Consider the following 12,336-nt stretch of genomic DNA (forward strand, 5'->3'; position numbering starts at 1 on the left):
TTGTGTCTTGCTCCAGATTTTTCTTTTCACTATCTCTGACCAGTTCATCAGCAGTTTTAAAACCAGGATTTGAAAAACTGAACTCGTAACTTGACGGCTGTTTTTTTTTATCTGTGAAGTGCAATTCATCTGCACACTTGATGAATGAATCACCGCAACTTTCATCAAAGCCTGTGTTTCCAACCACAATGTCATCCTCTGTGAATTCTTTGCCAGCAATATCTAAGTGCAAGTCTGGTAACTGTGAGTTGGAACCCACTGGCAATGCCACGTTGAGGTCTTTTTCGTCGTACAAACAGAAAACTCCAACCACCTTTTCAGGAAGCTCCGCTGTTGGGTTTTTGTGTCTTTCTCCGCTGATAAACTTACCTGAAACATTTCACAATCAATCAATCAAAGCAATGGATGACGAGACTGACTATGAAATAAAGAATTTTGCCTCTTCAGAAAATAAAGCACTTTGAGATTTTCGCTTATTCACTGATCACACGAAAGCCGAATTCAGTACTTGCCATTTTATTGTCCAGTAAAAATAGTTTCAGAGTTTTAATAAAGGGGATTTATTGCGTTCTCTCAGTGCTGCTCTTAAAAATTCACAGCTACAATAACGTGACAGAACGTGGAGTCATTCGTCCCGCCAGCAAATTACATTATTAACTTTTCTTATGAAGTTGTATAAACAAAGCAACAATAATGCCATTAATGGTTCCGTGGTGGTTCATCGCGCGCTTTTGTTGCAAGCGCGCATGTAACGAGGAACTTGTTGCCCCCTAAAAGTCGATCTTTTATCTCGCCAAATACTTTAAATACGCAAGTTCTTTATTGCCTGGTTCCAAAAAATCACCCTCCCAAATGTACCCTCAACATCAGGAAAATTCTTGACTTTTTTAGCCTGCAAAGCGTCATCTTTATTTGATGAAGGATGTTGTAGTTTTTTGGGGAACGTACCTTGCGCCAATCTCAAATCAAGTAATATTTTGAATAAATTGTGATATGAAAGCATGAGATTTCTCCTCATAAGTGCAATTATTGGCTTTGATCTTCTGGAACAAGCGGAAACCGACTGGAACACCAACACATTAATGAACGATTTACAAACCTTTTCTAATTTGTACCCCAGCAATGGGTTCCTTAGTTCCCAAGTGAAAAATCAAGGAAAATAAACATCCCGCACTGACAACGATAAAGGACATCTCCTACAAGAAATACGAACGGATTAGGATGCGTTGAGGCAACTAATACCCACTTCTATCTTCTGCTGTTATAAGCGAGAATTGATGAAATAAAGGCCAATTGTTATAAGACGTCACGAAACAGTAGCCCGCGTAACTGGTGGGATAGTTTATCGAGGGACTATTTTAACCCGCGGGAGTAAATCGATGATAGTTGCTTTGGCCGAGAGAGGGCCGCGACTGGCATGGTGACGAGTAGTTCTTCATTCGCCGCCAAGATCATTCTTGTTCCCAGATCCCATCGTTTCTCTTAGCCGGCGGGGCTTTCGCACGAGAAAACGAGGAGCTCTAGAGACGTAGGACTCTAGACTTCCGGATTTTATATATGAGTCGTCAATAGTACTATACATGGCGGCGCTCAAAAGCATTACATTCGAAGAGTCAGTGTGAAGCTTTCAATTGGCCTTAAATTACAGAATTTGTCCCTACGCCGAGTCAAACAGAAAGCAGCAATATAAGTAATATCGAAGTTTTAAACGAAGACACTCTGATTATTTTACCGACAGGCTTCGCGCCAGCTAACCCCATCGTTCCACATCGTCCATTTTTACTTCCGGTTCAAGATTTTATTGTTCACAAGCTAACCACTGATAAAAATTAAATTTCTCATGTCCCCAGAGCCCTTCGTTTACTCGTGCGATGGCCCCACCGGCTGAGAGAAACGATGCGTCAAAATACATCGAAGCAACCATTGATTTTAATAATCCGGCGATAAAATATCCCGCGGGATTGTAACTAATAACCAATTGACTTTTGCGCGAGTTGCCTTAATTTATCACTTCTCACTGTAATCTTTCCGACGGTCACTGTGATAACTCACAACCAACTTCAGTGAAATTAGGAAACCGACGACGAAAACGCCAGAAAGCGATAATAGGGAGCTTACGAAACGAGGACGACGACGGCTACGAGGACTTCATTAAAAAATACAAGTTCACGTTATTCATATCACTACGAAGCTATTTCATCTAGTTTCGCGTTAAAAATGTGAAGTAACTGTCGAGGAATTAAACTTGTATGAGTGGGTGGAAGCGTAGAGAGAGAACTGAAAATTCATCGTCATGTGCTAAAGTCCTCCGCAGAACCTTGAATTTGGTCATTTCACGTCGTCATTTAGGAGTTGACGGCAAAGAAATGTACCAAATGTAAAACGCACGTTCAGAGCGTGCAGAGCCATTGTTTTTGCTCACTAAACCTATTGTTTTGTAGCGCCGTCGTTGCCGTCGGCGTCGTCGTTTCGTAAGCTCCCTAATATCAAATGGGTCGTGCTGTACTTGCGGCACCGTCGCATTTTAGGACATTCTAGTACATTTTTTTAGCCGTACTCTACAAAACAACAACGAGAATAAACTAAATTTAAGGTTTTGACGACAACGGGAGCATAAAGGAGATCTTTCACAATTTATCTTTACTTTTCAAATAATTCACAAGTTAATAAGCCAGTTGCAAAGCCCCATTCTGGTCTCCCGGACGAGTTTGAAACCCAATGAAACACTACTTGTCGATTTACTAGATGAAGTTCAAATTAATTAACGGCAACGAGTTCTCACATGCTTCTGAGCAACCACGAGGTACACAAAAAATATTTGACTTGAAAAAAGTGATTAAAATTATAATTCTTTTTTATTGGAGAAGAAATTTCAAAATCTCGAGCGTCGTGCTTCACTGGATTTCCAACGCACGAAAACATTTAAACCACTCGGCCTACGGAGTCGTGGTTTGTGTTTCTTACGTTTGGAAATCCAATGAAGCACTCGCACTCGTTTTTGAAATATTACTTGAAAACTGTTCGTACAAATCCGGTTATTTTGCTCATACTGTACAACGTTAAAAAGGTGGAGTAATCGAGATTTTCGCAAAGATATAATTTTAATTAAATGACGTTTTCGTCGCTGTATCAGTCTTCGTTTCTTCAGCACCTCCCCATTCCCAGCCTCGTCGTTCGAAAATCTTAAAATATCACGAAATTTTATTTTTATTCATTTTATTAAATTTTGCCACATATAGCAATACGATTTACAAATAATGATTAAAGTTATGGTAACATATATGGCGAGGACACCTAAAAGAAACCAGGGGGCTTATTCAACAGTTAGGAAAGAGTTTAGTCCCAATATCGAGTAAGATGTTTAGGTGTGTTACTAGAGATGGATCCAAGAGAAAATAAAGAAAGGAAAGGAAAAAGTTAATAATTGTTGATTAAGAAATCTTCAGATCGATTTGTATTTAAAGGACATTATAGAGTTGGGGTTTTTCTAATTTCGGAACTAAGGGTATTGAAAACTTAGGAGCCTTGAAAGATATATATAGAGAACTGCCTTATTTTTCTCCTGTCGTAGCCTCGTGATTATAGGCTCGATCCTGTGTGATGCATTACTCACCAAAAAGTCCTTCCAGTGGCCTGCAGAGATGCTTTCATCCCGATCATCAGTGTTAAGGAGAATAACGGTAACGGCGTACGTAAAGATGCCACTAACAAAAGTTATCCCCGACCTCAAAGACAACGAACAGTAGGAATAAAAACTTGGAAAGAATAAACATTGACCGCAATGAAACATTAAATATCTTTTTCTTTTATGACCCCGTAATAATGTTCTTTCATTGAGAGTTTCTCTTTCCGTTTAGCTATGGGGTGAATGTCATATACTCTGCATGCTCTATTCCATGCCAGCAAAGGTCTCCTTTCTTTCACGTTCGCTGGACTGACGAGAACGAAAAAAGCGACATCTACCATGGGTCGAAATCCACTGTGTTGAGCTTGCGCGTCGGTTGCTTAGCGACCGAATCCTCACGTGATACTTTATGTTGTCTGGACTCACTTAACAACAGCGGATTTACTGTAAAGGAATGCGCGGGACACAGCGGGCTCAAGTCACAGTCAGCAAACATATCATGGGGCATGCGGTTTAAAGAGTGCCTTCCAAGGTTGTGGACGGCGGTTGAGTTTCGACCCACGGCAGAGATCTCTTTCTCGTTCTCGTTAACCCAGCGAACACAAAAAGGGTACCCAATGGTCCCATTCAATTTGAAAGTGCTCGCAAAATTTGGCCTTTGCTCGAATTGCTCGCAAAAATTACACGGGTGCTCGCTTGCTCGTGCTTGCAAAATTTCTGAAAATGCTCGGAATCTCGTTAAAATGAGCTCGATTGCTCGAAATTTCAGTACTCTTTGACCTTCAGAGCTAGTACTAGAGCCTGTCAGCTGATCTGTACGGCTGTAATTGGTTAGATTCTAGAAGGCTCCAAATAAATAACGCTTTATTGCGTTGAATCTTTTTCAGTCAATCAGCGGGAAACCAGTTTGCCGATAATTGAAACTGAAGCCCAAAATGCTTGTTAGACTGATGTCACGTTATTTACATTTCATAAGAACTATATAACCAAAACACCGCACCTTCCATTTAAGCGTCGGGTTAGACAGAGATGGAAACCGGGCTTTGGATCTACAGTAGTAGATCTCCTTGAGAGATTTGAGAGCTCTTGTAGTTCTTGAGCGTTCACCCAATGACTCACGTGAAGCTACGTGACGTAATTTGTCATCAAGAAAGAAAAATTGGCTGTAAGCTGCTGGGATTGGTTGAACCGCCTTAGCTTTGCACCTATTGCTCTGTTTTGGAGGTGAGCGAGATTATTAGCTATTACTCTGCGCAAATTCCGGCTAGCGGAAAATTTACGAACTACTCAAAGTGCTCGCTGCTCGCAATCTGTATTTTTCTAAAGTGCTCGCTGCTCGCCATCTGCATTTTCTTAAGTGCTCGCTGCTCGCAAAAAAAATTGATAACTGCTCGAGCTCGCAAAAATAAACACACTGCTCGCATGCTCGCAAATGCTCGCAAAGACCATTCCATACCCCTACAAAAGAAAAGGGATTTCTGCTAGCGGGGAACATGCTGTATTTCTTTCAGCAAAACGCTTATACCACGCATTTTGTAAAGCAGACGAGGGGGCGTTCTTAATAAACAGTAGGAATTTCCAAGTGGAAAATGTTACACCAAGAAAAGATATTCTGCTCAACCACAACATTTTGTAAACCAGTTTAAGCCAGTTTAAAGCTTCCTGTCACCACAATCTCGATCTCTTTCGTTTGCTATTCTTTGCGCAAACAAATTTCGCAACCGCATGAGATCTAAAATGCAGTCATTTCAAAAACAATAGATTTTGTTTCCCAAATCTGAGTTTATTTGCTTGTAGTTTTGGTCATTTTGCCTTCAATCTTTTTTTCTAAACTTGATCAAGCATACTTTCTGAAACAAACCCCCGTTTTTTTGTCGGTCACAATTCTCTCAAACCATGAAATTATATCAACCTAAATAACACCATCAGATGTATTTATACAACAATGTAAACCTAGACAGTAATATTCCTGCCATTTTTTCATTTGTTTGGATTATGTTTACCGTAGCTCACAAAGAACATAGAGATCTTTGACACACTGAACAAATTCAAGGTCATACGGTTCCGGAAATGTTTTCTTCTAGCGAGCAGGGGGTCTGTTAATGTGATAGGAAGCGAGTAATGCACGATATAACAAATAAGGGGGTGTCTTTTCTTTTCACGTGAGGTCACTTCTTTGAAGCACGTGGTTTTGAGGTCGTCTGATGAAATGTTTTCTTGTCAAAAACTTGTTTCAATCCAGGTTTTCAGAAAGTTATTCGTCCAACTCTAAATGTAATTTACACACCTTTTCCCTTAGTAATTTGAGTGTTGCGATTGCGAGTGTTACGTAAATAAATGACAAACGTTTGGATTCCATATTCAAGTATTCAAACGATTAAACTTTTTTTCTTCTTCGCCAATATGTGTTTTACAGTTCACTTGGCTCCCTGGTTTTTGTAAATGTATGTGTGATTCTCCTTGGGTATTTTCTTGTAATACAGGCGGAGTTTTCGGAGGAAAGGTCAGATTCAACCAGACGGCACTAAGTAAAAAATTAATTGATTTGTTTTTAAAAATTCAGAAGATCTTTCAACGCCATTTGTGCGCTTCTTCGTTCAAAATCCAAACAAATCAACCCATGCACTCAACGCAATCAAGTCGAGAGATTAAAAACTTGGCCATGAACTTTCCTCACCTTAAAGAATGAAGCTCTACCATTTCGCGTGGCCGTTTAGCACATTCAGGAATGAGTGCAAGATGAGTGACTTGAGCTAAAGCCCATCCAAAGTTATGGATTATCATAATAAAACCATAATAAATAAGCATTTTCCATTCGGATGAATCATCACCACATATGAAACAAGGCATCATAAGTAGCGGGAAAAATCCCGCAACGAGAATTGTCCCGAGCAAGTGAAAGCTCTTCCGCTTACCGTAACGTTTAGCACAGAGGGGGAACTTGAGATTATCGCAGACGTAGCCAACGAACAGTGACAAAAATGCATCCACTGAGAACGAAACAATGGACAGAAGTCCAACTCCTCTATTTGACATTCCAAGCACCTTAGTCTGGAAAATAATTAGATATGTTGTCCAAGCTCCAGCCACCGCGTCGTTTAAGAAATTTCCAACGCTGAAAGAAAGCCTCTGGGTCAATGGCAGGCGAGCTTTTTGGTAGTGTTTTGTCCCCTTTTGCGTAACCTTAGGATCTATAACAAAACTAGAATCCCAGCTGTTTGGAGTGGCCATGTTAGCGTGGACGACTTTTAACTCAACAAAGAGAGTCAAACAATCCGCCCACAGTCTAACAGTTTTCTCAGCCAGGAATGGTTAAAAATAAAAGCGGCTACAAAAAGACCTTGTTAGTATTCTTTAATACCGGTTCTCAGTTTGTTGTTAACAGGAAAGAAACTTGTAACGCATCACCTATTGTAACATAAGGATGTAGTTCCTAAGGCAATGACAATGCAACAATTTCATTAACAAAGCAAGATGCAATTGTCGCCAGAAACAAAATCTCAGCATGTATAGTAGAAAATTCTTGCAGCCAATGACCGTAAAAGCGATTGAACATTTCAGTATTCTGTTATTCAAAGAGTTTGAAAAGGAGAATAGCGATAGGCCTTTTGCAACAAGTCCTCTCGTGACCTTTTTCATAAACGCGATAATTCTGCTGGTTTCTTGAAATTATTTTTCCAGAAATGAAAAGAGCAGCTCAAAATATGCTGCCATGCCGATATTCGTAATTATATCGTTTAAACTGGTGTTGCTACAGTTGAAAAAATTTATAAGGATTTGTATGAGAAAAGGACGCTTTGCCACCCAGTCACGCCTCACTGATTGTCCTACAAATCTTTGTATTTTTTTAAGTTTTCAAACCGCTTTAAAATTCTTCCCTCGAAATATGAAAGTCTGAAATTTTCCACCCATGCACGTATATTTTAGCTTGTTTGACCATGGTGAAAGTAGGAATCTGAGCTCTGTTTTTGGCTCGTAATTAAGAAAATTACACTGGAGGGCAAAGGCTTTTCGTTCGAAAACAAAATTACGGCATTTTTACGGTGGCAACAGTGGCTCATAAGGGACACATCGATTTTCTCGTCGCAAGTTACTAACTTGCGATGGCGTAACTTGCGATCGCGACTTATAACTTGCGATGGCTACTTAAAACTTGCGATCGCGACTTATAACTTGCAAGTTAGTATCGCAAGTTGTAAGTCGCAATCGCAAGTTTTAAGTCGCGATCGCAAGTTACGCCATCGTAAGTTAGTAACTTATGAGCCACCGTACATTTTCGAGTGTTTACATTGTAAATGGTCATACCATCTTTACCTCCAGTGGTTTTGCTCTGAAAATTTGCATTCTGGCTGACAAACAGGATTTCCCGTTTGTGGAATTTATAGGTCTTCATAAGACCCAGCGTTAAGTTCACCAATATCAGTCATGTGACCAGTTTGTTGCAAATGGCCTATTCTAAAAGCAAATGCACTGATCATTTTACTTCTAAGTAGTGCTTCTTCGATAGATTCAAGTCAATTCACCATTGAGAAACAGGTTTTAAAAGCGATTGGCAACCCCATGGCCCGCTAGGCTCATCCAATTTCCTACACTCGACAAATCCGGACATAAGCTACAGCTGCTCTACGACCTTCGATTGCGGCGAAGCCTGTTTGTGAACGGATGCAACTGGACAGATTTCGTGAACCAAACTCTTGCTTGTCTTATTTTCCAACAAATTGCCATAATGAAGGGGAAAATGGTTAATAAAATATCTATATATTCCTAAAGGAGACCAAGGCACATTCTCGCCTAGTTGTCAACAGTCATCCTTCGATCGGTTAAATAAAAGTGCTGCTAACGCATATAAAAGATGGAGATATACATTTAAGTAGCGATCGGAATTGTTTTCAAAACTCACGGCACAACTTCTGGATGGGTTGACCAAAAATACGGATAACGCTGCTTTTGTAAGGCCTCGTATGCAGGAACCTGGGAACGAGGTTAGTCCTGGTGACGAAAACGCATAATTAATCTATACTTTATATTTTCGCCTGTAATCAGCCATCTCCCATATGGTCTAGTGGTTAGGATTCCTGGTTTTCACCCAGGCGGCCCGGGTTCGATTCCCGGTATGGGAATAGCGAAAATTTTCTTTCTTCCATTTATCCATCTTTCTTTTACCTTTTAACCATTTTCTGTTCGTCTCTTCTTGTATGTAGTCGATGTTTAGAGCCATCCAACAACATATTACTCACCGCTACCGACAAGGCTCACTCTCATTTCGAAAGAAAGGGAAATTGAGAAGCCTTCTGTATTCAGCCGTTCGTTTTGAACGAGTGATGACAGCGTTTCATATGTCAAATATACAACTTCCTTACATTTCCCATGACAGTGAAACCACGAACAGATATTAAGAAGCTGTGCCACGAAATTTAGTCAAATTCAGCAACTGGGAACTGGCAACCAAATGAAGCGAAACGTAAAAAATAATTACTTAAAACAATGAAGGAAGATTTGAATAAACAAAAAATACAAAAGGATACCGAAGGACAATAAATGAATTTATTCAAATCCATTTGAATGAGCAGTAATAATATGTCATACTGTACCTCGCAAATTAACTGAGAAAGGAGGTAAAATTTCTCACGAATGCAATGATCATCAATGTCTCACGTAAAAGGGAATTCGGTGATCTAAAATTTGGACTGAATTATTTTACAAGAGATTTAACTATTTGATTCAAGGGCTAGATCACGCAATTTTAGGCAATTTCAGCACTGATCGAATGGCCATAGAATTAACTAAAATATCCAAATAACTGTTCAAAACTATAGAAGAACTCTAACAAAACACAGGGAAGCCAAGAAGGGACATGGATGGACAAAACTGGAGAGGATTGAAATGGACTGAATTTGGGTAAATTTGAAAAACATCGGCCCACCTTGTTTCAAATTTATCTCAGTCTATATCAAAATGTCATTTACACAGCTGGAAAATCATTCTCAGTTGTTTTGTGGCCGTGATTTTGCAAATGTAAGACTCTTGCTCTGCCAATTTGACGTTTAGAGCTCATAATTAACAAAATTAAACGAAATTACCTAAAATAGCGTGACCTAGCCCCTTTAAGGATACCGCAAGAGCTCTCGAGGAGAGCGAAGGATTCTAATGCAATCCCAAAGGAGTACGAGCGAATCATAAAGAAGAAAACGAAACTCTCTAAACATTTTTACACAAATAAATGATATCAACCAAGCCCTGAAATGCTCCTTCTCTACACACAGGATTTACACGTCGACGTGGTCATAGATTTCTTTACCTTAGTTTTTATGGAATACAAGGCATCTGACTTCGAGTCATGTTTGAATGAGTTTTGGAAGCAAAGCGATCGGAATAATTAAAACAATTTTTGGAGCGAATAAGAACTCTCCTTAGGGCGCATCGTTTTAAGAACGAAACAGCACCATGTAACACAGGCCATTTACATGTACAAATATGTGCTCGGGTATTCTGTAATAAAAGCTTAACTTCTGCTAGAGAAGGTTCACCAAGAAATTAAAGACAAAAGGTAAGGTTTTCTTGAAGTAATTGCTCTCAATTTCCCGAATTTTTTCGAGAATGAGAATAAATCAAAAAAAATATCAATTTTCGACAGTAAGTGCACGAAAGCTTCTATAACATTAACTTAAATCTTGACTTGGTGATATGGCTCCTTAAGAGAAGGAGGTTCCCATCTGTTGAAGGGAATACAAAACTCCAGATTCATGCAATAACACGCGCGAATGTTGAAGTGACTCGCGAGAGCGCGCGAGTTCACCACTGGAAAGGTACAGATCGGTGTTAAAGAGCAGGCCCCAGTTTGTTGGAAGGGTGGATAGCGCTATGCACTGGATAACAAAATTGGTTTTGCTAGTGTTTATCCGCTGCCTGAAGTGAATTAAAAATTATCGCTTAGTGGCTATGTTCAATTATCAACATCCTTGCCATCTTCTTCACGGCCAAAACAGGGTTTATCTGGGCTTGCTTCTCTTTTTTTTGATCTAGAATGAAAGAAAATGAAGAGCTATTAACGTTTCATCAAAACAACACTATGAGTTTAACCTTTCTCTTAAAGCTCATTTTGGTGGGAGCTAGCGGGGGTATGTGTAGGTTGAAAAAAAGCTTGTTAATTAAGTAAAATATGATTTGAAAAAAAAAAAAAAAAAAGGACAACACATTACAAGTTTACAAGACATGTCTCAACATTCCTATGTCCTTTTCAGTTGTAAATGTTCGTTACATACGAACATGATGTCGAAATATGTCTTGAAAATTGAAAGTATTGTCCTTTTTTTTTTATCATATTCATTCCTCATCTTCTCTTCTCGCGTTCGTTAAGTAAAATATGCAACTATAGTCTCTTACATCCCCTATAATCATTTTCGCTTCGTTTGTCACCCTGTAAGAAGACAACGCCGTAAATCTGACCATCGTAAAAGTGGTTCTCTATTTATGCCACATTTCCTTTCTCATTTTACAGTTTCCTTGTCTTAACTTTTCCCTCTTCGATAAAAAAAAGCAGTTCGTTCCCAATTGCCTTTACCATTTGAAAGACAACTTTTTTTGCAACACTAGAAGGGGTGGAATTACAACATGTAAACATGTAAGGTAATTGTTCTTTTAACGTTATAAATTAATAATTAAAAAAAAAAAGAAAGAAAAGAAAAAGAAGGGGTGGAATTCCCCAAAAAGGGACATCTTGCTACAACTTTGTCAGGCCATTTGCATAATGGCGTTCTTTTTTTTTACAATTCTACTACGATTCCACTAAGCTTTCTTGCTCAGATTTATTTGCTCTCCTGGGAATAAAAAAAAATTGGTTAAATTTTCCCGGCAACAGAAACCTCTTGAAGCATGATTCTCGTCTTGGTGGAAAATTACGCCGATCCGACGCGTGGAAATGCCTATCGGCTGGAAGAATTTTCGTTCGCCGGGATTATTGGTCGGTCTTAGGGTCTACAAGTAGTTCATTACGACTACAACAATTTTTCATTTCATCTTGCTTGCGCACAAAATTGTGCTTAACTGACAGAAAAATACAGAAATCTCATGCCCTTGAGCCTTCTTGGTATGCACAAGAAAATGTGTCACAGGGCAACCCCTACATTTCTGCGCAACAATTTGAACTTACCACCAATGGGGGATCTTTCCGCTTCACTGCTAAAGATTCAGTTACTTCAGCCTTTTTTAGTGTACTTGTATTTGAGTCTTCAACATCCCTCTGTCAGGAGGAGAGAAGAAATTGTGTAATGTATTTTATTTAATTCTCAACCTCGCACAATGCAAATTTTACTGATCTCTGTTTTTTCTTTTAATTTTGGCTAACACTTCACGAGAACGTGCCTCTGCATATATCGGCTTGTTGTTGTATTAAACACTGTGTTCGGAAAATAAAACTACTGTTGGATTTCGCTCAGAAAAAATGATGGAGGGAGGCTGAGGAGGATTATTGATCATATTGAACTGCAAGGCAGATGCCCGAAGAAGACAGTAGACTTTTTATTTTCACAAAGAAGGAACACTGAATTATTTACATGCAGCAGGTGTGCATGCACCCACATATTAGTAGCCTGCTTGCAGGCGGTAGATGTTGTGTCGCCACGAAACACTATCAGACGCCATATTGGAAGAGCGTAGGATAGGTCTGGGCCCCGTGACCCTCAACCCGGCCCAGACCTAGCCGCGCGAATGCA

At 39.5% G+C, this 12,336-nt stretch overlaps 2 protein-coding genes and 1 non-coding gene across 4 annotated transcripts in view; 1 reads left to right on the forward strand and 2 right to left on the reverse strand.

Annotated features, from left to right (window-relative positions):
* Positions 1 to 8,000, reverse strand: part of LOC137999557 (major facilitator superfamily domain-containing protein 12-like) — a 17,831-nt gene extending 9,831 nt beyond the window's left edge. The window contains exons 1-5 of one of the 2 annotated variants that reach the window (XM_068845364.1): positions 7,940 to 8,000; positions 6,303 to 6,740; positions 3,614 to 3,725; positions 1,100 to 1,196; positions 1 to 369 (exon numbers count right to left, since the gene is read on the reverse strand). The exon at positions 1 to 369 is cut by the window's left edge and continues 434 nt beyond it. In XM_068845364.1, the coding sequence (XP_068701465.1) occupies positions 1 to 369; positions 1,100 to 1,196; positions 3,614 to 3,725; positions 6,303 to 6,661 (937 nt within the window). In that variant the 5' untranslated portion in view covers positions 6,662 to 6,740; positions 7,940 to 8,000. Of the gene's footprint in view, positions 370 to 1,099; positions 1,197 to 3,613; positions 3,726 to 6,302; positions 6,918 to 7,939 lie in introns of those variants that run through there. The other variant, XM_068845363.1, reaches the window with a different exon arrangement.
* Positions 8,001 to 8,673: 673 nt separating this feature from the next.
* On the forward strand, positions 8,674 to 8,745 carry Trnae-uuc (transfer RNA glutamic acid (anticodon UUC)). Its single transcript has one exon. It is a non-coding gene; the product is annotated as a tRNA-Glu (tRNA).
* A 410-nt stretch (positions 8,746 to 9,155) lies between these two features.
* The window catches only part of LOC137999565 (sister chromatid cohesion protein PDS5 homolog A-like), a 73,083-nt gene continuing 69,902 nt past the window's right edge, over positions 9,156 to 12,336 (reverse strand). Inside the window, exons 39-40 of the mRNA XM_068845373.1 lie at positions 11,775 to 11,864; positions 9,156 to 10,644 (exon numbers count right to left, since the gene is read on the reverse strand). Coding sequence (XP_068701474.1) covers positions 10,615 to 10,644; positions 11,775 to 11,864 — 120 coding nt within the window. The 3' untranslated portion in view covers positions 9,156 to 10,614. The remainder of the gene's footprint in view (positions 10,645 to 11,774; positions 11,865 to 12,336) is intronic.

The sequence above is a fragment of the Montipora foliosa genome, chromosome 4, assembly GCF_036669935.1.
Source record: "Montipora foliosa isolate CH-2021 chromosome 4, ASM3666993v2, whole genome shotgun sequence".
NCBI lineage: Eukaryota > Metazoa > Cnidaria > Anthozoa > Scleractinia > Acroporidae > Montipora > Montipora foliosa.